Raw genomic sequence first — 26,862 nt, 5'->3', positions numbered from 1 at the left:
CTGACCAATACCTACAAGAAATGGGAGCCCATCCATTTACCTCCAAGTTGTCTTAGCCATTACCTTATTTTACATTGTGTCGAATAGAAAATAAATATGGCTTCTAGGAAGAATTGTGTCTAAATCCCCTGTGCTATTTTTGTTCCCAACTGTGCCTTTGTTTTGTTTTGTTTTTTCTATCCCTTTTTATATCCCTGTGTTTGTTGTGTGAGGTCATTCCCACTGCCTCATCTAATCCTTGAGGTGGTCATCTTTCTGTCCTGGGTTCATTTCTAATCCATCCATGGTCCTGTGCCATAGCTGCTAACACCCTCCATCTGTCCCTGTCCTCATATAAAAACGAGCCATTGTCCCGCATTACAGAACTCTCATAATTCACAGGGACTCTCCTTCCATCCTTTGTGTGCCAGTATTTGTTTCACTGTGAACCCATCCTACCATCACCACAAGGTAAAAGTCTTTTTTGTAACTTCTCAAACAATTGTCATTTCTTTCAGTCTGGATAAAAGTAATTTAATTTTCAATATTATTCAGAAGGTCTGTTGACTTTAACCACATCAACTCTGGGGACCCACCGGTGGGTCCAATATTGCATATGCCTAATTCTCAAAAAATCAAAATAACAGCTGAAGTGGTTAAGTTCTTGTGTGCAATTACAGCATAATAATGTTAGTTATCCATTATTGTGTTTTAGTGTCCTGTACCAGATGTGTGGTTATGTAGGACTCAAAAATTGCTGTAATAAAGTAACTAAAGGCAGAACAGTATGTAGTTCACCAATAATGGTCATAATCTGCAAACATCTTCCTGGCATAATTGCCTATTGTAGTCTGCACTGATTTGTGTAGCTTTTGATTCTGTCCTAGACCAAATGGACTTATGGTACTATGAATAAAATTCACTTTCAGAGGAATAAAGATTCACCATAACTCATATTATCTCCCCATGCGTCCTTGGCTAAAATTAACCTGTCAGAATTTTGTGGTTAATGTTGCTATGACCTCCCATAACCTCCCATAATCTTACTCGCCCTTCAAACGCCCTCTCGGTCAGCCACTTTCTCATCCTATTGATTGTGTCTATCTTTAAGTGGGTCGATCCAGAGCGAGGGGCATCTTCTGTTTGTAATTTGATCCTTTCGTGCAGAATTTGCCAGACCCGTGCTCTTTAGATGCTGAGAATCTCATTAGCAAAGTAGCAGCAGCGTGAACTGTTGAAAGGATGCTGGTTTTAAATGGGCAGCTCATGTGCTTGCAAGCATTTGTCCAGAGACAGTAAAGTACAAGAGGGGTGATGACAGCTACATGCCTCATAAATTCCCTCTGGCGATGACACTGTAGCTTTAAAATTGTTTCAAATAGCAGTTATGATAGGACACTGATGACATCTGACAGTGGAATACTAATGACTGCAGTTAAACAATGACAGTCATTTACTGCAATTCCTGTAATCAAATCCATAAGTTCCAGTTTGGGAAAACAAGCAAGGCCAGGTTCACAGCAATTTGCTACCTTGTCCACTTAATGGACAGTTGTGCAAAACAGAACTAGGTGCTTCTTGTTCTCAGAGAGCAAAATGAGAAAAGAACATATATGAAACTGTAATAATGGAAGAACCGAATGAAGAAAGTGTCAGAAAACGTATCTGACCCTGTCTTTGTCTGCGCGTTCCCACCTGTTCTCACCCCATCAGTCCTCATATGAAGCATTCAATCAGATGTCAGCACTTTGGGACAATGGAACAATTTAGATCTGATGCTACTTTGGCTTTGTCACTCTCTCCTGCTCTCTCATCCTCTTTCTAGTGCTATAACGAAATGTTTAGCTATGTGGATCGGCTATTTTCCCTTGTACTGTCTGTCTCACTCTTGCTCTCTCTTCCTCCTTCTCTCATCCAGTTTCACCATGTCTGATGTAGAGGAGGAATATGAGTGAGTAATGTTTCTTTTTTTCTATTATTACTGATCATCAGACTAATAAAGCATTACATTTAATGTGATTTTTACTCTTTTACTCTACCCTTTTTTTCTTGTCTTGTCTTTTCCTAAACGGCCTCTTAGTGAACAAGCAGAGGGTAAGTAGAATGTTTTTTGGTCGTGGGGTGGGGGGGGGGGGGTAGCTTTAGTGATTATCAGTAAATCCTTGGAATAATGTGTACCCAGAGGCCAGTTATAGATGTCTCTGAAGGCCCTGCTTCAGTTGGTTTCATGGAGCTATGCATGAGTCTGATTGGGTGCTTAGGCTATTTACAATGCCTTTTCCTGGAAGGGTTATTATTACAGACTGATCTCATGTTGCTGTTGGTGTGCATTCCTAACAAATGGTGTGCACTTACATAATCCTTTGCACCACTTATTTATATACATACTCATACTCTCTCCTGATTGTCCCCACGTGCTCTCTTGGACACAGAATTGATATTCACTTGTGTTTTCCTTTTCTTTCATCGTCTTGTCATTGTGGTTTGTTTATTTGTGAGAAACAGAGGAGGAGGAGGCTGCAGAAGATGCAGGAGCAGGTAAAATTATACCTCATCAAGGGTTCAAAACAATGTCTCTTTAAAGTCGATAAAAAAACAATAGGCTACACAAAAATAAATGGAAATGAGAATATGAGATGGTATGTAATGCAGTCATTTTACTCAAGAAACGTTGACTGAATGTAACACCAGCCGAAATCGTGTGAAAGTGATGCAGTAGCAATAGTAAAATTCAGCACAAAGTCAAATGACTGGAAGTAGAGCTTCAGTCACGCGCTGACTGGTTCATCACACTGTTTTGGGATTATTTCCACTGATTATGTTCATAACTGGTCAGCTAATCCATCAAGCTGGTGGAAATGGACAAAACCAGTAGAGTTCAATATTTGGGTTCTGAGCTATAGGCTGGTTAATCAATATATGCTTCTGTTGAAGCCATGGGCCTAAACAATCTTGTTAACAGTGGAATTCCTGGTGATTCTGCAAAGAAGTCTCCACAAACCAGAGAATCAGGGAAGAAAAAAAAGCAAAAAAAAAGTCTTTGGTACCCACCCACTGCAAAGAAGCGCTACGAATGACATAATTGAGTCTATATGCTCTCAAATAAAGAAAAAATATTATTTACATTTGAATTAATATTTGCACAAAAATATAAAATACATTGTTTCTACATAAATCAATAATTAGCAATAATTCATTAATTAAATCAATCATTATTATATAATTATTATTATTATAATAATAGGGCAATAGAAACATAGTAAATTAATATATTGATGTAAAAAAAATCAAAATCCACATTCGATCAAAATACAAAATTCTTTATCCTATTTAAAAGATGGACAGAAATGGAGCAAGAGGACGGCAAATAAAGACAGATAAGGATTATTGAGGACTGATTGCCAAGATTCTCTGTATTTGTTAAAGAAATTGATATGTTTGATTTGTTTATTTGTTGAATCTTTATTACAGAGCAGCAGGACTATACAGAATATCAAGGTACTTGATACAAAGACATGCATCACCAGAATGACATGTTAAATATAAACAGTAGGGAAGACTGTAACATGTAACATGCATGTCTAATATTGTGCGTAAGGGCTGTCATATTTAATAAATCATGTAGTCAGTAATTAAAAAAATTATAACTCTTCATTTTAGACGTGTAATGCATGTTTGTGAATATATTGTACGTTTTTGTAAACATTTGACTGCACACTGTGGAGCACTATACATTTTGTTTTCTAATGAAATGAGAGCAAGAGTAGGTTGCATGTTCAATCAAACAATTGGAAATTGGATTGGAGATTTGCATTATGTCTGAACAGTATTTTTCTCACACATCATCATTTGTCAAATGTCTGCTTATCTACTCATTTTATCACAATTTTTTTTCCCATGTCATCCATTGTTCTTTGTTGTTAATGTTCTTGTATTCTTTTCATCAGAAGACACTCAGGAAGAAGGTGAGGGATTTTGATAGAAAATATTTACTTTAAATCTGTTTTTATAGATTAGTGGGAAGGGGCTCTAAAAATCAAATTCATCTTTTGCAACTCTTTTGTGTTACTCGCCAGACTGATGTTTTTTCCAAACCCAAAATATATGAACTGTAATAAATCACTTAAGAGTTCTTAAAGGAACCCTGTGACAGCTGTGTCCTTTAGTCTTGTGTTGCATCAGAGGGACCAGCTTTATTTAAAAGAATTTCCTGATATTTTTAAAATTGGAAAATGTCAAAAGGAGACAGAAAAACATTTCATACAACCTGTAATTCAGTATGATACCCCGCAAAAGTCAGCAAGACTAGTGGATAATTGTCAAGCTGTTTGTGAATAGGAAGGCTTTTAGTAGTAGCCCTTTATTGTCACTAGTCACAAGTACCAGCGAAATTAGCCATCAACCTGTCCATACAGAGGAAGAAAGTTTTATGACTACGTTTGAAAAAAAAAACTTCCTTGTTTCTTTTTTCCCTGTTCGTTTGAACCCTATTGCAGAGGAAGAAAGACCCCGGCCCAAGTAAGTGTTCAGACTCTTCACAAGCATGCTCTGCATTTTTCTAATGTCTTCTTGCACTGATTGCTGATTCCTCTCTCTCTCACAGGCCCATGGCTCCACAAATTGCCCCTCCAAAGATTCCAGAGGGTGACCGGGTTGATTTTGATGTAAGTGCCAATTCACAGTATTTAAATACAGTTCAGCCTGAGAATATGCAGGGGTCACTTTTTTCCACCATGTGTTGTGGAACAAACAATGGTCTTTTCAAAGTCATAAAACAAAACTCAAGAAACGGAGCCATTCAGAAATGGCCAATCATCCTACTTGTATATGCCATCCATGACATATTCTTGGAAGTCACCCAAAGTTTGCTCTAGTTCATTGGCGGTGCCCAAAGGAAAGCACTTGCCCGTTAAGGGGTACCTAAGACTTATAGCCTATATTAAGACTTCGAATATTTAAATAATCATTAAAATATTCACCATATTGATTGTAATTATTACCATACGTAATATTTGAGTAAAATTTGACAACACATGCAGGGTAAATGGTTTTTATGGTGTGTTCAATGAAGACATAAAACATACTATTGTGTGTTTTAAGCTGTTTAGATTTGATGAAAATCTATATAATTTCCTCTGTCAGGATATTCACAGAAAAAGGATGGAGAAGGACCTTCTGGAGTTGCAGACTTTAATTGAGGTCCACTTTGAGCAGAGGAAGAAAGAGGAGGAAGAACTGATCGGTCTCAAGGAGAGAATTGTAATTCCTGATCTTGATCATTTCAGTTTTTTCAAAAACCTTTCTGTACTCAATGTTATCTTTGTTTTGAACTAATTGTCGGCCAATCGGTCCTCAGGAGCGGCGGCGGTCAGAAAGAGCAGAGCAGCAGCGGTTTAGAGCAGAGAAAGAAAGAGACCGACAGACGAGGATTGCGGTAAATCAGTAATGAAACGTAAAACTTAGTAAATGAAATACTCAAATGCTCTCTAAGTCACATGTGGAATTTAATACAAAGCACTTGCGGGATAAAGTTGATGTGAAATGTATTATCTACACACTCTCATCAGGAAGAGCGTCAGAGGAAAGAGGATGAGGAGGCTAAGAAGAGAGCAGAAGACGATGCCAAGAAGAAGAAGGTTTTGTCCAATATGGGGGCAAACTTTGGTGGCTTCTTAGCCAAGGTAACTTACTGTTCTCAACCTTACATTGTACATTAATAATGCTTGTACAGTACATATGCATTTCTGTGTTGTAGGCAGAGCAGAAACGGGGGAAGCGTCTTACTGGACGGGAGATCAAGAGAAAGACTCTTTCAGAGAGACGCTCTCCTCTTGGCATCGAAAATCTGCGAGAGGATGCGTTGAGGTTAACGCCCACATACACATCCAATTAGAGTCATATGTGTTATTCAGCATGTGCGCAGGATGTTTAATTTTACAATGAAAAGTGTGCTCCTATTTGGACTCTCACTCCCCCCCACCCCCATGCTCCATGAATAGCGGTCTATTAAAACCTGACAGGTATCTGTTTCTTACTATAACAGGGAACGAGCTCAGGATATGTGGAACTGGATTTACCAGCTGGAGTCAGAGAAGTTTGACCTCTTGGATCAAATGAAGAGACAGAAGTATGAGGTGTGTTGATTTGATTCGCTGAGAGAGATCTAAGAGTTTGCTAGATCAAATTGTTGGGAACTAATGAAGGATTATACAGTATTAAAGCTGTCTGTGTTTGTTTTGGCGAATACTAATCTGTGCTCGGTTGAATTAGAGGAAAACAGAGTGAAAAGAATGTACAGTATTTATCTGAACGTTGCTTCCTCAACAGATTGTTGTTCTGCTGAACAGGATCTCTCACGCTCAAAAGTTGTAAGTCACAATAAGTTAATTAGCAGATGTTTGTTTGTTTTTTATCTGATTTTTTAACACTTGGATACATTCACTTTCCATCTTTGTAAATGGTTTTTAAGAACAACTCATATTCTACAATCATACACTAAATGAGTGACACGCACATCAGACATTCAAGTCTAAACACAGCTCAAACAACTCACTCAGAAACATGCGCCTCATTGCAAGAAGTCAAATGAAAACAGTTCATATGTTTGAAATGAGCCCATATTTTTGACATTCTCAGACTGGATAAAATCATAGTGTGAGGCTATATAATTGGAGACATCACAGATTACTACACCAGTGCCGGCGCCAAGGTGGGGCATTCACGGGCCTTGCCCTTCACTCTTCTCCCTTTCTTGCTGAACATGATCAATTTTAAAAGCGAAAGTGAAAGCAAAAAAACAAAAACAAAATAAAACAAACAACAACTACAAAACCGGTGCACATACAACTGTGACATCTGAAAGATATGAAAACTGACTGCCCAAAAATGAATATTCTGTCATCTATAACTTATTTTGTCCAGTAAGCCTGTATACATTTATTTTTTTCTGTCGAACACAAAAAAGAATATATTTTGCATTGATAACCAAACTGCTGACTTCCATTGTATTTGTGCATACATTCGAAGTCAATAGAAACAGAAACTGTTTTGTCACCAACATATCATCTTTTGTGTTTCACAGAACAAAGAAATCATGTAGGATTTGGAGTAAATGATGACAGAATTTGTCATTTCGGACCAACCAATCCTTGTTTCTTAAGCATTTTTCTTCAGTGAAATTTTTTTCTTGAAAAAAGCCCATAGAAATCTGTCTCAGTTATGCTTTTGTGTCACCTCTCTCTTTATCACAGCAAAAAAGGCCATGGAAAAGGAAAGGTTGGAGGTCGCTGGAAATAAGAAATTGGGAAAATAATGAAAAGACACCATGGATGGTTTTACTTTTGACTACAATTTCACAGCCTCTGCAAAAAAAACTATATTTCTGCATGTATTCAAAACTCCTCTTAGATCTGATGTGCTTGGATTAGATGAATCACTTCTGTATTATTTTCTTTCGTAAGGCACTTTAGAAAAAAAGTGTCTGCTAAATTAATAAATGTAAATGAAAAAAAATGCATCTGAATCATCATTTATTCTTTGCAAAGCAGACTGCTAATGCATCAGAAACTAATTTCCTCCTAAAGGGAAGAGGACTGTGTGCTGAGGAAATACGTTGTGTCTGACAGAACGTGGCTTTGACATAATTTAAATATGTCTGTCTTCATTCATAGTGTTTAAAACATGGCCTGAGAATCCTGTTTTCATGATGCTGCACAAAAATTGTGGTCTCCAGCTCACATGCCTCTCCATTAATAGCATAAGTCATTTCCTCAAATGTACTATCCTACATGTCTTTTGGTCCGTTTTCATTAGGTTTGCTGAAGTATAATGGGATGTTAATTCGTAATTCGTCAACTGGCCGCTAGAGGCTGGCTGCAAAAGGTAGTCAATCCCAAAGACTCCCCATGTTAAAATGTCCAACTTTACAGCCTGGTTCAAAAAATGATTTTGGTATAAATATCTAATTTTGCCCTTCATGACAACTGTGAGGGGGTTGGATTTTTTTTTTTGAACTCATCCGTTTACATTAAACATTAAAGTTCTGCATAATTAAGGTCGTGGCCACTTGAGTTACAGGTCGATTGCCACTGCTGTGACCGCTGTCGTGCTAGGTGGGCGTAACTTCAGCAGCTAGCTCCTGCCTTTCTGTCCATTTTTCTGTCGATTATCCGGGAGTGAAGCACAGTGATTTGCTGCCACCATGGCGACGGCCTGCTCCGCCAACTTTGAGCTTCAAAATCTCTCTTCAGGAATCTATGGATGACATCACGGACACTACATCCATGTTTTTATACAGTCCATGGTCTGTAGAGTTGTCCATGGTCAGAAGGTTAAGCTATGATACAGTGCATGGTCAGAAGGCTAAGCTATGATTTAACAAATTTTTTTTAATTTTTTACAAAATCCTATATGGTGAGGGCTTCTCGCGGGTTGCTTCATGCCCTTTCTTGAGCTGGTAAGCCCAGGTCTTCTTGGGCACCGCTCCACCTATGAATCCTCAGGATACCTGTTTAAACAGGGTGTTGCTACTAGGGATCTGTTGAGAAAGTTCTTTAGCAAAGCTTATGCGAAAGCAAGTGGTAACCCCTGTGTGACAGGCCAAGACTTAATATGATGCTAGGCTCTTGGTCATATCCCTTTAAAATAATCTATTCTTGATTCCAAGCCTTCAGCTCTACCCCGGGCCCAGGAGTCTGGCCCTAACAGATAAGTTTGGGAATGTAGCCTAAGCCTTTTTGCCGTAAGGGATAATGTCACTGACAGCCATCTAATGTCCCAGGGGCAACTCCCTTGGAAATGGTAGAATTGGTACTTAGTGCCACAATGGTTCTGGCCTGCACTCCCCTCAGCATGGTGGCATGGGTATATCGTTCCCCATAGCGACCTCTAGTGGATGCAGTTCAATGTTCCCTTGAAAGGGAACATCTCGGGTTACTTATGTTACCATGGTTCCCTGAGTAGGGAATGAGACACTACTCTTCTAGCTTCCTGCCATGCTTCAGACACAAGCTTCAGATGAAGAAGTGGATGACGTGTTATCCCGGGGCCTGTTTATACTAGTCGCACTGGTAGTGACATCATGGGCTGTAGCCGGCCAATGTGTTTTTGGTGTTTTTCAATGTATGCTTCAGACACAATTCACGACGAGGCATTCCCCATAGCGACCATTAAAGGATGCAGATCGAAGTTCCCTACTCAGGGAACCATAAGTAACCTGAGACGATTTTCTAAATGTAATTAAATTGGTCACACTTAATATTAGGGTTTTAGTAAAGTACCATGTACTTATTGTGTTCATGTTGTACACTTTTACTGCTATACTGAAGTTGTCACGATTATTAGATGGAGTGCCCATGAACTTCATTAGAGGGCACTCCACTCAGGACCATTCCACCCATCAACCACCAGATGTCACTTGGACACTAGCACCTCTCATACTGTTGCACCACACCCGAACTACATTACCCATGAGTCACTGCATCACAATCACCCTGCCACACCTGCACCTCATTCATCAGCCAATTTCCTTGCCACACCTGCACCTCATTTACACACACACATAAAAGCAGCACACTCACTCTCACTCAATGCGAAGTCTTGTTTAGCCAGTCTGACATTTCCGAGCGTTTTTCCCTGTGTTTGTTATTCCTGTGTTTTGACCTTTGGACTGTGTATTCCGACTCTGATTCTCTGCTGCCTGTCCCGATCTCTGCTTGTTTTTGGTTACGATTCTGGTTATCCCTGACACACCTGACGCCATTCCTGATATCTGCCTGTATTACCATTCTGTGGAATAAATGCTGCATATGGATCCGAACGCCTCCGACCCCTTGTTACAGAAGTGGGTTAAGGTAAAGGTTATTAAGGTAATGATACATGGGGCAACTTTTGAGCAAAGTTGCTTGGGCACTTTCACTTTGAGAATGGGTAACAAATTGTTATCTGGATACTTTAGATCGGTTATGGGCCATTAATAAAAGGGTAACATCATTGCTCAAAAAATTGCCCTGTGTATCATCACCTTTAAGGTCAGTGACAGGTTTTGTGGTTAGCTGGTTGGCTTAAGAGAAGAGGCAGCATCAGCAGTGAAATTATAGGTGCAAGGTGCAAGTATCCCACAGAAAGTATAATAATTTAATAGTAATATAGTCTGTGCCTTAATAAAGCTGGTCTAATAGAGGGGGTAGCACATCCTGACAAGCTCCATAAGGCCATCAGGATGCGCTAAAACCTTAAACAGAATGTCAGGAGGCCAGTTTAATGCCTCATCTGAACAATGCTCCTTTTCACAGGGGCCAGTTTTGTGCTTCATCAAAAGGTTGCTTCTTTTTACAGTCTGAAGTCTGCATCATTAAACTAAGACTTTTGGAGCCACACAAGTCAAGGAATGATCACCCCCTGCTGGGAGGGAAAAAATAGCTCCAGCAGCTAGCTAGTTTTTCACAACGGCCTACCAGCTATCAGAATGGGCTACCGCCTTCGAAAAATACAAATAAAAGAAAAAAGAAGTCAAACTCATAATTGAAGCGGATAATTAATGAAAACAGAATGTCAGTCTTGCAGTAAGTTTCTTGCATCATCTGAAGGAAGCTCCTTTCACAGTCTAAAGTCTGATTCATTATATTAGGACTTTTGGACTCATTCAAGCCAGGGAATGTATTTATTAGAAAGACTGACATTAGTTATATTGCTGATCTGCAACCACCATCTGGTGGCCATTAGAGATGTTCCGATACCCTTTTTCTCTTCCCGATACCGATTCCGATACCTGGGCTCAGGGTATCGGCCGATACCGAGTACTGATCCTATACCTGGGTGTGTATCTGTATATACAGCTGTATATACTACTAGCCCTGTGTAAATTGCTAGAATTATTTTATGGTGTGCTTCAGACTGATGCCTTAATTAAACATGAACAAATACATGGTGAACTACTGTATTCATTACAGTATTTTTATTATCTGACATGAATTTGAAAGTATTATTTATTTTCTTAAGCGAAAAAGAACTTCAAATGCAGCCAAAAATCTAACACCGGAAACTAAAAAAGGTATTTTAGTTTTACAATATAACATCTAGGCATAATTATTATTATTAATAGAGACGTATTATTATTACTACATAGAGACATAGCTAAATCTACTGTAGACTACAACAGTAGCTTAATATATTGTCAATTTACTCATGTTAAACCAAACATTTATTTTAATGGGCTGCCATGAAGATCTTTGAGTGTCTGTGTTTATGATATGACAGTTTTCTCAAATGAAACGGTAAATTCTCATGAAGTGACAGTTTATGCGTTCGTGTCCTCATATAGTGACACACGGCAGAGACTACAAAACAGCGAGCTCCCGCGCATCTGCGCTCGTCACCCACAGAGATGTAGAATTTGCAGGAGTAATATTTAAATAGAGGGTTTTCACAGCGCGTCATCAGACCAGAAGTCTGACATGTTGGAGGCACTCCGCATCACAACAAAGCACGGGCACTGAAGTATATCCCGAACGTCATCAAGGAAAATGGTTAATTATTGCCGTGTTTCAGGTTGTACTAATAAGACAGATCCAGAAAAACATTTGGAATATTATCGACTTCCAAAAGTTATTAAAAACCAGGGAGAGGAATGCCAGAAATTATCAGAGGAAAGGAGGCGCTTGTGGTTAGCAAAGCTCAACCAAGATCTACGAGGGAAAAATCTGGACAACATCCGGATTTGTTCGGCACATTTCTTGTCAGGTATTGTGAAATGTTGATTGGAGCGGCTCATAACAAATTTTCTATTGTAATGATAATAATATTTTTAATAGTAAATAGTAAAAAAATATTGCTTTTATTCTTTTTACTGTGCGTTCATTTTACTGTAAAGCACTTTGGTAGGACACTCGCTATTTTAAATTTGCTATATAAATAAAGCTGACATTGACATAATATAATTCATATCAAGCTACTGCATGTGGCATTAATGACTTATGTTATTCTTATCGTTCTTAAAATGTAGAGCTAAAATGTGCTGTATTTCTCATTATTTTCCAGGTAAAAAGTCTGACCTTTACCAACAGGATGACCCAGATTGGGTGCCATCTGTTGGAATGACAGGTCAGCAAGGAAGTTCACCTCAGTCAACCAAAGAAACAGGAAACTCACGCTACAAGCGTTGCATGAACCGAACCCAGCAGAGACTGAAGGCTGAAGCTGCTGCTACTGCTGATACTGCTACTGCTGACACTGATGATGACCACCTAAAGTTATGTCAGCGATAATTTTTGCTGCACAGGGACTCAAACTGAATTGACTGGTGATGCCATTGAGGCTATGACCACTGAACTTCAAATTCTTAGAACTGAAAACATTCAGTTGAGCTCTGATGTTGCACATGTGTCCATTTCCTATGACCAAAGTGCCTTTGTTGATAAGGATGAAAAGGTTTTATTTTTCACTGGCCTACCTACATACCAGATACTGCAAGAGCTCTTCACATTCCTTAGTCCCCACCTCCCTGTGAGGAAGTCACTTGATAAGTTTAAGCAATTGATGCTGACATTGATGCGTCTTAGGCTTAATGTTTCCACACTGTAAAACCCGACAAGTTAACTTAACTCAAACCGTTTGAGTAAACAGATTGCCTTGATTTAAACCCTGTAAGTTTTAAAACTTTGCATTCAAGTAATTAAGTGATTAACTAAGTGCTGATTGAGAATTAGTGATGAACAGCTGCTGTTAACAAACAGAATAACTGAAGAAAAGAGAAACACAAGAACTACTACAACTGAAATCAACTGAAATACATGAAATCTCTCAAGATCTTATTAAACAACCCCACAAACAGCATCACCAGCTCCACTTATTAATAACCAGACTGACTTTATTACTGTCAGAAGTCTACAGAAGATCTTATTGAGAATGAACTAAGGTTTAGATGTTGATTTATTGTTTAATTTGAAGTAACCATGTTTGAGATCAGTGTTTGTATTAGTTGGGCTCTTTACCCATGATTTCTGTCTTAGTGTTTTCTCTGGCTGTTATAACCGTGTGTTTTTCAATGTCTGATGAAATAGGCATTGTGTAATTTGATTGATTATAGTAAAAGTGATCTAAGAGCCAGTGGTTCTGTGATAATCAGTTAATATGAATGACTTTTCAAATAGTGTGGTCTCCTACGGTGTCAAACAGTCACACAAAGACATCAATAATCAGAATATAAACCTCAACAATGGTGACCATAAAAAAAAAATGCTGCAGAGCATGCTGGGAGCCATGGATGAGTTCTGTACTTCAATAGTACCCAGCATGCATTGCAGCATGTTTTTTTCGTCACCATTGTAGAGGTTCATATTCTGATTATTAATGTCTGTGTTTGACCAATTACTGGCATAGAAGAAAAATTTATGTGTAGAAAATGTTTAAAAAGTCATCACATAACCACTGGCTCTTTGTGTAATTTTTACTAGTTCTACTTCTACTAATTACACAATGCCTACTTCATCAGAGATTAGACTCCATATGGATCAATAATTGTGAATAATAATGAATAATTATCATCACCAATATAAAGTATAACAACCTACACCTAGGTACAGGTTAACACCTGAGGGCATTTCTTCTGGGCTTCTGAGTTACAACAAATGTGTTTTAGAAACACATGGTTATAACAGCCAGAGAAAAGACTAAGACAGAAGTCAAGGGACAAGAACCCAACTAAAGCAAACACTGATCTCTAACATGGTTACTTCAAATTAAACAATAAATCAACATCTAAACCTTAGTTCATTCTCAATAAGATCTTCTGTAGACGTCTGACAGAAATAAAGTCAGTCTGGTTATTAATAAGTGGAGCTTGTGATGCTGTTTGTGGGGTTGTTTAATCAGATCTTGAGAGATTTCATGTATTTTATTTCAGTTGATTTCATCTAAGGCTGTGTCTGAAGTCAGTTGTAGTAGTTCTTGTGTTTCTCTTTTCTTCAGTAATTCTGTTTGTTAACAGCAGCAGTTCATCACTAATTCACAATTATCACTCAGTTAATCACTTAATTACTTAATTGCAATGTATATCTTCTTTCAGTGAACTCAACTGAATTAAGTTCAGAGTACTCATAACTGTTAGTTTTTTCAACTTAAATGGTTTAAGGCAATCGGTTTCCTCAAACGGTTTGAGTTAACATAACTTGTCAGGTTTGAGTGAGGCTGTGTCTGAAGTCAGCTGTATTTCCTTTCTCTCTTTTCTTCATTGACTCTGTTTGTTAACAGCAGGTGTTCATCACTAAAGCTCAATTATCACTCAATTAATCACTTAATTACTTAATTGCAATGTACATCTTCTTTCAGTGAACTCAACTGAAATAAGTTCAGAGTACTCATAACTGTTAGTTTTTTCAACTTAAATGGTTTAAGGCAATCGGTTGCCTCAAATGGTTTGAGTTAACATAACATAAGGATATCTGTTTACTCAAACCGTTTGAGTTAAGTTTACTTGTCGGGTGTTACAGTCAAGGCAATCGGTTTACTCAAACGGTTTGAGTTAAGTTAACTTGTTGGGTTTTACAGTGCACAACCTTCCTGTCATATGCATTCAACGTGTCAATAGCCACTGCTTCAAGGATAGTCACTGATGTCATAGATGTCATGTTTATTCGCATGAAGCCACTTATCATATGGCCAGACAGAGATCAATTGCAAAAAACCATGCCAATGCAATTCAGGAAAGATTTTGGGAAAAAATGTGCTATTATTATTGACTGTTTTGAGGTTTTTATAGAACGTCCATCTAATCTCATAGCCAGAGCTGAAACATGGTCTTCCTACAAGCACCATAACACAGTTAAATTCTTGATCGGTATTACACCCCAGGGCACAGTCTCCTACATTTCAAATGCATGGGGAGGGAGAGTAAGTGACAAATACATAACTGAAAACTGTGGCTTTTTGGACAACATACTTCCTGGTGATCTAGTTCTTGCTGACCGTGGCTTTAATATTCAGGCCACTTTAGGTTGTAGAATGGCTCATGTAGAAATTCCAGCCTTCACTCGTGGAAAGTCACAGTTAGCTCCTGTTGACTTAGAAACCACAAGGAAAATTGCCCACGTCAGGATTCATGTTGAGCGTGTGATTGGTTGTGTGCGCCAGAAATACACTATTTTGGGCAGAATATTGCCAATTGATTTCTTGATGTGCAAAGATAGTGATGGGTATTGTACCATAGATAAGATTGGACTTGTCTGTTGTGCTCTGGTGAACTTTTGTCCATCAGTAGTTGAATTTGACTAAAGTTTATTTTATATGCACTTTGCCAATAAAAATTAATTAATTAATCCATGTCTGGACTTGTCTATATAGCCTAAAATGATCTATAAATGATTGTTAATTTACAGTTATTATTGTTTTGTTGTGGGCGACAACACACAGCATATCACTATCATCAGATTTATTAAAGGAAAAACACTTTTATCAGAAAACTTATAAATTATACACTACTATAAATTAAACATTATAATATAGTGCAATACACTAACTGTAAACAATTTTGTATGTAACTTGAGTACAACTTTTATTTTGTCAGCATAGCTTTACAAAAATCTCAACAACTTGAAATCAAATGCCAAAAATATTTAAAGAACATGTCACATTTTCAAAAAAAGGTGCACAATTCTAAATTAATTAAATGTACTTTAACCTACATTAAAAAACAAAGTGCATGAAGTGCAAAACTTCACAGCAGCCAACTAAAAAAAGGTTTGTTTTATTACTTTGGAGGTTTCTCTCCTTTTTTTGGCAGAGACTGGGGTAGCTTTTGCCACTGTGGGCAATATCATTTTCCCTTTGGTGCAATCTTAACATTAATGCACGAGTAGTGAAACCACTTAATATGACATTTTGCATTATCACATAGAATCCAAACTCAACCTGGCCACAGAAACACCAAGTTTTTTCTTGGTCACTGGCACTTGCAGCACAATCAGAGCCATGTGATTCAGCTGAGGTAAATTTAAATAAAAGAAAGCCTTGTGTAAAACTTGCCAACTAACTCTGGCATAATGGCTGTGTCGAAAATTTTCTTGCTTTTCTGGCATATCATACCCCAGAACTCTTCATCAAATAAAATTTGCTCAACATGCAAATCCTTTTCGGTCCAAACAACAAAATAGGCAGATTCCAGTCTGCACACCCCAAGTTGAGTTTGCACCTGGTAGAAATACTGGTGGTTTCGGTTAATTGTCAGTTTCCCTTCACTGTCCTTCTCCAAGTAAGATACACTCTCTAACTTGTCACTTTTCTCGCAGAATGGACATTTCACTTCAATTACACTAACACCACAACAATCACAAGAAACAAAGCCATCAGGAGAAACACCCAAGAATGGCACACTTGGATTTATGAAGAAACCTGTGTCGTGTACTTTAACATTTTCATGAGATTCCTTATGTACATCTATAAACATGTCACGTGCTAATTTCTCATGATTACATCCCCAGGTAGTGGTTTTTGATGTGAATTTGTATGACTCAGGATAGCACACACTTTTGATAAAGCTTTGTGATGGTTGTTTTGGATCAGTGCAACATGCAGTTTTCATTTTAGATGCTGTAATTCGACCAGCATGAAATCGAAACCACAGTTTAGAGGAGGCTTGATCCCTTGTAGCGGCCTCAACTGCCTTTGCTTGCTCCTCCGATACTGAAATGTCAACATCTTTGCACATGGACAACAGATCACTATAGTCCATGTGAAATGCTTCATCCTTTCTCAATTCAGTCAACACAGGAGGGAAGTTTTCTCCAATCACTTTGGGGACAAAACTGTCAGAGTAAGGTTCAATCAGGGACAAAATAGCAGACTTTGATCCAGTTGCACTAAGAGCACTGAATAATGATGACAGTTCATCACTAGTTGGTGGTTGTGTTTTCCTAACTGTATCAGTAGAAATATCACTAGCACTTTGTTCCTCAAGTGACTGTCCATGAGCAGCATAATTCATCTTGCCAGCTTTTACTTGAGATCTCTTTGTCACAGTGAAGTCAATCTTCTGGCATTCCCTGTATTCCACCTTTGACAGTGCAGTAGGAAACAGCTAATATGCCTTTTCTTGCGTCACTGTCTTTGAGTCCCTCAACTTCACTGTTTCTTCAATGAGAAACAATAATGCAGCACCATATGTGCATGTCTCTCCGAGGCCAGCCATACATGTGCAGTGGGCTCCAAGTATACGACCACACTTCTCAGCGATTATCCAGGGTTTGAGGGGTGTTTCTCGGATTGATTGGGAATGGAGTACCTGATTAAAAGACAAGAAAACCAAATATAAGACTCTAAGAATAACAAAATAGTTTCTCACCACTTATTTAAAAAAAAATCAATAAATAACATGTAGGCTTATCTGCATCACTGATTCACAGTTTGAGGCCCCCAGGTGTCTTTAACTGAAGGGTAGGCACATATAAGCTTGATAGCTTCAGCCTACTCTTTTTCAATCTAATTAATAGTGTGTTGGTTTTTGGGGTGTCAGATTGTACATGTGCATTTATATGATAGAATAAAATACTATGAAACTAACTCAGATAGTGTACAGTGTAGATAGCAAACTGGGAGTCTTTGAAATGAAAAAAAAACATGATTGAGAGTCACTTGGCTACACCTTGAGTATCGCAATGATATCATACAGTTAAGTATAGGTTGATTAAAGACGTTATTGCATTACTTACTTTGGCCTTCACAATACAACGGTCGTTGATAACTTGGTACTGCGTCTCCCTCACCCATCCACACACCATCTGGTTATAGGCCTCCAAACCCTTGTAGGATTTAAGGTCTTCCGCTGTGTATGGGCTCGGCGAGAAAACCAGGTAGTTGACTACAGGGGCGCCCCCAAGGGGTGGCCAGGGGTGGCCACGGCCACCCCTGTATAAACTCTGGCCACCCCTGCGGCCACCCCTAGGATTATTTACAGTGGGTCCTATTAATTTAAATGCAAAATGTAAATTCACAATAGTTTAAGAAGTGAAAAAAAAGTGCAACACCTGCTGCAGCCACAGTTTTGCGTCTCTGAGCACAGGGCCGGCCCGCGGCATAGGCGGTATAGGCAAATGTTAAGGGCGCCACTCATCCATAGGGGCGCCAGAATGAGTGAACCAGTGAATTTTTATTTTTTTATTTTTTTTACATATTTTTTTTTTTTATAATAGGCTACTATTTAAAAACCATTAATTCGAAATACTACCAAATAAAGCAAAAAAAAAAAAAAAAAAAGTCCGGCTATTCAATCTTCCCCTATCCATCGAGTGCTTGAAGTGCGTCAGAAACAGAGCGCGCGCGATCAGTTGTTGGTAATTTGTTGTGTAGCGTGCCCGACGCCGCATCCAATGTAGACAGCACTGCTTTTGTTAACACACAGCTCGTAGAAACGGGCCTGGCAGCTCGCGCCAGTTCTAGACACGGTGAAAGTTTCCTGATTGTGACGGAAGGCCGAATTTACATGACACATTATAAATGAGCATAGTCTGCGATAGATACAGTGCCAAAAAGAAGAGAAGAGGATAAAGACAGAGGTAAAGAGATGTAGTGAAAGAACAATTTATTGCATAGGAGTAAGATACTATAATTTCATGGCAGTTATTTTTACCTTAAACTTAATGTTAGCAGTTGTTCTGAGTTCTGAGTCCCCAGACTGTGATTTTGTACAATCATGTCCGTTTTAAGACGCATTTTTTATTATCACTTTTTTATTAATGTTTTATTCTACAGTTGTGCAGGGGATACAGTACAAGCCAAAAGTTTGGAAACATTACTATTTTTAATGTTTTTGAAAGAAGTTTCTTCTGCTCATCAAGCCTGCATTTATTTGATCAAAAATACAGAAAAAATGTAATATTGTGATATATTATTACAATTTAAAATAATTTGTTTTAAAGTATCATTTATTTCTGTGATGCAAAGCTGAATTTTCAGCATCATTACTCCATTCTTCAGTGTCACATGTGACATCCGGTCTATCACATGATCCTTTAGAAATCATTCTAATATGATGATTTATTATGAGTGTTGGAAACAGTTCTGCTGTAATGTGTGTGTGTGTGTGTGTGTATATATATATATATATATATATATATATATATATATATATATATGCTAAATCATGAACACAATGACAGGGTGAAATGGGCTGTGATGCATGGGGCGCCAGGTAAAATCTTTCCTAGGGCAGCAAATTGGTCAGGGCCGGCCCTGTCTGAGCAACATTAAAGTGTTTCGTTCCTGAATGAATCAACCGTTTAAATGATTCGGTTCAATCGCAATGACTCACTTATTAACAGTGACTCGCTGCACCTATTGGCGGTTTTAATTTCACATTTAATGGAACCTTTTCATTTTTTAAATAATTTCAAACATCAGTTTTCAATGTTTTATCTTTAAAATATCAAAACATTATTTGTTCATTTGTAACTGCAGGTTAAAGTATTCCATGTTCCACGGAGCTGCATTAAACAGTGTGTAAAAACATCTAAATGGCACTTCAGATGCAGCTTCTGTTTTATCTACATTGCAAAGACCAATTTTGTTGATACTGATTGCATTTGCTTGGTAACAGCCCAAATGCAAGTATTTGACCTAAAATATGTTGCACACTTTTAGAAACAATGGTGTAAAGGTAAAAAAAAAAAAAAAACTCAGGTGTCTGCACAATTAAAACTAAGATATCAGCACAATAACACTCAGCAAAATAGTGTAATTATCGTTATCGATAAAATCCTAGAATCCTTTTTGTCTATATTGCAAACCCTTATTTTTTTTTCTTTATTTTAATGTGCCACCCCCAAAATTTACTGTGGCCTCATTTGGCCACCCCTGTTAACATTTTCTGGGGGCGCCACTGGTTGACTATATCGGGATATGCAACTGAAGGAAGGCCACGGGAAGTCGTGGCCTAATGGTTAGAGAGTCGGACTCCCAATCGAAAGGTTGTGAGTTCGAGTCCCAGGCCGGCAGGAATTGTGGGTGGGGGGAGTGCATGTACAGTTCTCTCTCCACCCTCAATACCACGACTTAGGTGCCCTTGAGCAAGGCATCGAACCCCCAACTGCTCCCCGGGCGCTGCAGCATAAATGGCTGCCCACTGCTCCGGGTGTGTGTTCACAGTGTGTGTGTGTTCACTGCTCTGTGTGTGTGCATTTCGGATGGGTTAAATGCAGAGCACAAATTCTGAGTATGGGTCACCATACTTGGCTGAATGTCACTTCACTTCACTTCACTTCAAGGAAGAATCACCGGGTCGTCATGGATCCAAGAAGAGGGAGCTAACTCGTAGGGATCTGCACCGCCAATAAATCGTAATTTCTCGAAATATCGCGCCTTTTCTTGTGGTCCAAGTCCTTCCCTATATGCCTTTGCATCTTGGGCACGTTTTGATGAACTTTTCGGTTGTTTAGACATGGCTACATTCACTTAAAGTATCCAAAGCGCACTATACTCCATTGTACTCCGTTCAGTTTTTTACACCGAGTGCCTCCACAATGGCCGCGCATCCGGGTTACCGCCCAGAACGTGACGTCAGTGAAAACCCTCTATAGTATTTTGCAGTTTAATATTAACAGACACTGATCTATAATATAGAAGCGGCTTCACTGTCTGTTGGCAGTTTAGAATGCGATGAGCGATCCAGTCATATATAGATCAGTGCTGCTAACGTGTTTCCATTTCTTCTTCGCTGCTCTAAACAGGGGTTTGCTTCTGGCAACAACTTCCTGTGTTTGCAATGCATCCTGAGCAGCGAAGAAGAACCGTGCAGCGGTTAGGCAAAGCTAGCGGTCATAACTAGGTCTTGTTTAAGAAAATGGTATCGGATTGGTATATGGGTTCATGTACTCGCCGATGCCGATTCCAGAATTTGTTGTGGTATCGGAGATATTTCCGATACTAGTAACTCTAGTGGCCATCAGCGCATGTTTGTTTATAATAAATTAGGAGACTAGCTAAATTTCATGTTAACACTACGCCTCCTGCTGTTAAGTAGTCTTAAATCTTTATCTACAATGTTATTGCTGCATGACCAAGCATGTATACAAGCTACATGAAGAGCCTTCGAGAAACCGAGCTGAAAAGCATTATGCTAGCTCTCAAAGCGACAGTGTTATAGCATGACAGTCACAAATTTGCTAGATGTCATGCTAATATAGATCAACACTGTTAAGAATATTTTTCATGAGAGTATTAATCAAAAACCAAAACTTATTCTAGCCCTATATGATAATATCTTAAATGTTGGATGCAGTCATGGTCATTCGCTATCATTTTTGCTAGCTTTGCAATGAATGCACCGACTTGCATCTTGGCATGTTTTAATCTGTTTTTAGTTTTCAATCAATTCATATTCAACCAGTTAATTGATTTATTATTTAAAATGATGTCTCTCTGTCTGCCCAACCTTCTCCAAGCTCTCTCTTTCACTCTGTATGACTTTGTCTGTTCTTTCTCCTCCATGTTCTCTGCACTACTGCCCTTCACCGGCTCTAAATCCCTGCTCATATGTAGGTTATGGCTTAGTCCAGCAGTGCACTTAAACACTGCCAAAAACGGCTCAAGATTAATCCAGGATTCCACCTACAACTGGACAGCTCTAAATACTACTGAACCCAATCAGACAATTGCTTTTGGTAGATATGCTTACATACAATAATGGCTGCCATGTTGATTAATCATTTTGAAGAAATAGGCTATTATCAACAAATAATACGTTTTTACCCCCAACCATTTTACAACTATTATGTCTATTTGTGACCCTGGACCACAAAACCAGTCACTAGGGTAAAAAATAAATAAATAAATTGAGATGTATAGCTACATCATATGAAAGCTGAATAAATAAACTTTCCATTGATGTATGGTTTGTTTTAGTATAGGACAATATTTTGCGGAGATACAATTATTTGACAATCTGGAATCTGAGGGAGCAATAAAAAAAAGAAAAATCTAAATATTAAGAAAATAGTCTTTAAAGTTGTTGAAATAAGGTTCTAAGCAAGCAATACATATCACTTATCAAAAATTTAGTAATATTTTTACAGTAGGCAATTTACAAAATATCTTCATGGAACATGAACTTTAATTATTATCCTAATTATTTTTGCCAAAAAAGAAAAATCAATAAATTTGTCCCATACAATCTATTTTTGGCTATTGCTGCAAATATACACATGCTACTCATGACTGGTTTTATGGTCCAGGGTCACATTTGTAGGAAATAAAAACACATCTTAAAATCTGTGATTATGTATCCAGTTGTTGTGTTTATATAGTCATTTTGGTTCCCAGAAAAAAAGACGAAGCAAATCAGAACAGTTTTCATTCAGTGATGGACAGATACATACATTCAACACTTTCAAACAAAACACACAAACTTATTATCCCCATCATAAAGACAAATTTAAATAAGAACCACAATCCAGATAAACATAATATACATAATAACATTTATAAAAGGGTACAGGGTGTTGAACAATCACATAACAGACAGAAACTCCTCAGTGAAAGAATGGATACATTTTAAATGATGTTTTGCCAGATGTGTGAAAACGTTTAGTTGAGGGGAGGATAAGATATTTAGCGGATGGGTGCTTTAAGGGCAGCATCTACTTCCTCTTCAGGCTGAAGGGTGTGCCACTGAGCCACAGGTCGTCTGGGATTGGCCAGCATGTCTGACCAGTGGCGCAGACCCACCCCACTAGCGCCAAACCCAATCCAGCACTTCCCAATTGGATCATTGCTTCCCAATTTATCATAGTCATAGACTGTGATCAACACCTGGATCTTCTACAAGAAGGCAGATGAACAGAGAAAAATAAGGTCAATATGCATTTAATCCACTTTCTTCTTTCTCATCAAACTTTTCCGTTGCAAACAGATTATTTTAGAAAACTAAAAAACCTGGATTTACTTTGATACCAGAAACCGTCAAAATGCAAGATTTTGCTAGTAAAATTCACAGATGAGAAACAGAAAGTAACACTGAATTAAATATAAAATTCTGAAGTAAAAAGACTAAAATATACTGACTTTGAAAAAAAAAATGTATTAGATATGCAAGTAATCATGGAAATGTGTTCCAAACATGTTTACCTGAATCTGAGCGAAGGGGATTTCAAAGCTGAAGCTTTCATTGAAGTAGGGGTTCAGTGTGTTCTGCTTAACTGTCGTCTTCTTCTTCTTGATACGTTTTCCATTGTGTTGCAAAACCACTTTCACAAAAGGATCTAAAACAGAAAAGTAAAGAGAAAAGTAAGGTAGAGACATTGTTATATGGATAAAGACATGAAATGCAGCTTAGCACCACATTTACACGGAAAAGCCAAGATAATTCAAAGTAAAAAATCTAATTATATTAAAATAAAGTCACATTTGATGTGTAGAGAATCATTTCAATTTAATATCCAGTACAACAGAAAGGAATTATAACTGTAACAAACTAACGCTATTTCACACTAACCTGATAAACCACCCACGTCCATCTTCTTCAGGTTCTTGGCCTCCATGATACAGACGGTCAGTTTACCAGACGTGGGCACATAGCGCAGGGAGATACAGATGTCACCTAAGTTTTCTTGCTGTTGGGGAAAAAGAGAGAGTGTTTAGTTTGAAAGCATAAAAAAAAAGACTATGCAAGCTGATAAAAAAAAGAAAAGAAAACAGCCTGATGGAAAGCCTTACTTCCTCTTTCTCTCCTCCGACCAGGTCTTTCCATTCATGTATGGGCTGGGCCAGGTCAACGCTGTTCATGGGTATTTTGATCTCTCCAATTACATCATGTTTACCAAAACGGTCAAAGTCAAACACCTGCAGGACCAGAGTCTGTCCGGCTAGATCATTAAAGGGGATCTAGAATCAGAAAAAAAATCATGCTGCATGAATGCCTGTTTGAACCAAAAAAAGATATGGTGCACTTATTCTACTGTGAAATTAAGCAGTTAAGAGTATGACAAATTTTCTTTAGGCTAATCCCAAAAAAATGTTTTATGTGTTTATGAAAACATAAATGCAATACCTTAAATATGAAGGTCTCATTGAAAACAGGACACAGATTCTTGCGCTGGACCTTGGTTTCAAACTTTTTCTTCTTGTCTGGTAGCATGTAAACTTTGACATAGGGGTCAGATGTTCCACCAATATCCATGGCAGGAAGGTCTTGAGCTTGCAAGACACCAACAATAAGCTGAAGGTTGTTGAAGAAAAGGTTGTGGGTCAGGTTTTCAAAATCAAGCAACTAATCACACATTTTTTAGAAGAGCACTTCTTTTTGTGTAAAAAAATGTATAATTAACTCACAATCAGAATGAAGATAAGGCACATCTGCTCTCAACCAACCTGATTGTCGGTGAAGTTATAGTCCAGAGTGTACTCCAGCTTGCCATAATATTCTTTCTCTCCCTCGCCCTCTCCTTCTTTAGGTTGTTCCTGAGTATGGGCAATATATATTTAAAATTCTTAAGCAAAACTTTAAGCCAATCATTACCTCTTTTCTTTTTGATGCTTAGATTAAAATTAATAAATGGACAGTCGAGGTCTGAAAGAGCTTAATTCTCTCTGAACACTATGCTATATACTTTCAGACTCTTGTACCTCGCCTGCTTCTTCCTCTCCTTCCTTTTTCATCCTTCTTCGTCCTCCCTTCCTCTCTCTGACTTTTTTAGCTTTTTTCTTCCCTCCCAAACACTTCTTATAGATACAGAAAGCAAAGCAGCCAACCAAGGCAAGCATGACCATAACTATGGCAACAATGGCCCACATGGGCACTGTACAGCGGAGAGAGAAATTAAGTTAGTCTCATCAAAGTCTAAAAAATCTAATGTATTTTCTGTTAGTAAAAAAGGACATAATTTCAACCAATTACACATTTTCTGCTAAATGAATTAGTAGATGTATAGGTGGATGAAGGGCTGACAGAAAAAGACTTTGGAACATTGGAACTTACTTCTGATCTTGGGGTCTGTTGATGGAACAGATAAAACATGAAGGATGTACATGGAAATGAAAAAAAAATGGAGGAATTAACTGATCACACACACACACAGACTGATGGTAATTTGTGTTTTGTAATGATAATATGACAAAATATGAATGATTCCAGCTGGCACCAGACAGGCAATGGACAGATGTAAATTTTGGCTAAAGATGAACATTGGAGAGCTGTTAAATTTTTGTTAATTAATACATGACTAAAAAGTCGTGGAAGTCGGGAAGTTGTGGCCTAATGGTTAGAGAGTTGGACTCCCAAACGAAAGGTTGTGAGTTCGAGTCCCGGGCCGGCAGGAATTGGAGTGCATGTACAGTTCTCTCTCCACCCTCAATACCACGACTTAGGTGCCCTTGAGCAAGGCATTGAACCCCCAACTGCTCCCCGGGCGCCGCAGCATAAATGGCTGCCCACTGCTCCGGGTGTGTGCTCACAGTGTGTGTGTGTGTGTTCACTGCTCTGTGTGTGTGCATTTCGGATGGGTTAAATGCAGAGCACAAATTCTGAGTATGGGTCACCATACTTGGCTGAATGTCACTTCACTCACTTCACTCACTCACTCAACAAAATGTCAATGTCTAATGACACTGTACATTTATAATTGTGTGGATGTTAAAGGAATGTAATTCAAACATGAAAATTCTGTCATCATTTACTCGCCCTCAAGTTGTTCCAAACCTGTATGAGTTTCTTTCTTCTGACACAAAATAAGATATTCTGAAGATGGTTTCTGGTCCCTATTGACTTCCATAGGTTTTTTTGTTTTTTTGGTCCATACTGTGGAAGTCAAAGTGGACCAGAAAGTTTTTGGTTGCCAATATTCTTTATATGATATCCTCTAAACAGAAGAAAGGAAGTCATGCAAGTGCGTAACAGCATGATGTTGAGTAGATGGTGACAGAAGTTTCATTTTTGGGTGTGCTATACCTTTTAAATTATCACGTTGAACACATGTTACATTTGGGTATCATACTTCACAACTGTTTGAAGTCAATATGATGTTAGCGTGAGATGATACCATGACTTAAAAGCATCATAATATCAATGTAATAATTCTGCTTCACACTGACATTAGCATTCAGTGTTGTGCTGACATCATCACCGACATCAGAACCTACATTCAACTGAATACTCATGTCTTACAATGATGGTGGCTTGCTGGAGTATGATTAGTCAAGTGTGGTGTATTGACATAGAATTATTACTTACTAGGTAGATGGCTAAGATCATTGAAAAACTTGTTCTTCATATTTATGAAGTTGTGGGAGTGGTGAGAGGGAGGAGGTAAAGGAGGTGGAGCAGGTTTGGGCTCCTCCTCTGATTTTGTTGCCCTCCGCACACGATGCTGCATGTTGACCAATCGCATTGCTGATCAGCTACAGACATAAAACAGACTGTTATTGTCCTGACATGACATGAACTAAATGCCCCAAATCACATCCAGTGCCTAGATCGTTCTTAAGCCCACACTGTCTCTCTCTTTCCCTCCCCATCTCTGTCCTGTGTGTCTGGCGTGACTTTTGACAGAGTAAACTCTGATGCATGAGCTCAGCATGTCTGTTATTAATCCTTCAATACTCTGTTGAACTGACCTCTTGTCACTCTCGGCAGATGCGTAACGAGATTAATTGCCAAAGCTAATCCAAAAATCCTTGGGTTTAAGTAAATTAGGAACAGAGCCCTCCCCTTACCGCCTCACTTTCACACTTAATCCTACGCATCTTGTCACAAGACTGCTATGAAAAACTAAAGACTTCAGTAGCCTCTGCTCTTTTGTATATAAGAATATGTTAAGCAGAAAAGTCATGGTTGGATTTATGACAGGACTTTATGATGATGAATTTATGTCAGCCACATGGACTGACCACAGTGATGAAAGACAATAA

The 26,862-nt window shown here is 38.4% G+C and overlaps 2 protein-coding genes across 3 annotated transcripts; one reads left to right on the top strand and one right to left on the bottom strand.

Moving 5' to 3' along the window:
• Positions 1-2,065: 2,065 nt before the first annotated feature.
• On the top strand, positions 2,066-7,352 carry LOC132145576 (troponin T, slow skeletal muscle-like). Of its 2 annotated transcripts, XM_059556704.1 has the most exons (13): positions 2,066-2,073; positions 2,485-2,517; positions 3,451-3,477; positions 3,927-3,944; positions 4,476-4,497; positions 4,583-4,643; positions 5,122-5,238; positions 5,336-5,413; positions 5,547-5,660; positions 5,735-5,844; positions 6,023-6,113; positions 6,307-6,347; positions 7,230-7,352. In XM_059556704.1, the coding sequence occupies exons 6-13, from the start codon at positions 4,587-4,589 to the stop codon at positions 7,273-7,275; spliced, it is 654 nt and encodes a 217-aa protein (XP_059412687.1). In that variant the 5' UTR covers positions 2,066-2,073; positions 2,485-2,517; positions 3,451-3,477; positions 3,927-3,944; positions 4,476-4,497; positions 4,583-4,586; the 3' UTR covers positions 7,276-7,352. The 2 variants fall into 2 exon arrangements, with proteins under 2 accessions (XP_059412687.1, XP_059412696.1); XM_059556713.1 differs by lacking the exons at positions 2,066-2,073; positions 3,927-3,944 and having other exon boundaries at positions 2,502-2,517.
• A 15,095-nt stretch (positions 7,353-22,447) lies between these two features.
• LOC132145590 (synaptotagmin-2-like) lies at positions 22,448-26,311 on the bottom strand. The gene is made up of 8 exons (XM_059556722.1): positions 26,173-26,311; positions 24,583-24,757; positions 24,328-24,417; positions 24,008-24,175; positions 23,674-23,841; positions 23,453-23,570; positions 23,086-23,219; positions 22,448-22,779 (listed from the first exon to the last, which is right to left on the bottom strand). The coding sequence occupies exons 2-8, from the start codon at positions 24,748-24,750 to the stop codon at positions 22,570-22,572; spliced, it is 1,056 nt and encodes a 351-aa protein (XP_059412705.1). The 5' UTR covers positions 24,751-24,757; positions 26,173-26,311; the 3' UTR covers positions 22,448-22,569.
• Positions 26,312-26,862: the final 551 nt, after the last annotated feature.

The sequence above is a fragment of the Carassius carassius genome, chromosome 1 (assembly GCF_963082965.1).
Source record: "Carassius carassius chromosome 1, fCarCar2.1, whole genome shotgun sequence".
NCBI classification, from domain to species: Eukaryota; Metazoa; Chordata; class Actinopteri; order Cypriniformes; family Cyprinidae; genus Carassius; species Carassius carassius.
This window is presented reverse-complemented; position numbering and strand designations above follow the sequence as displayed.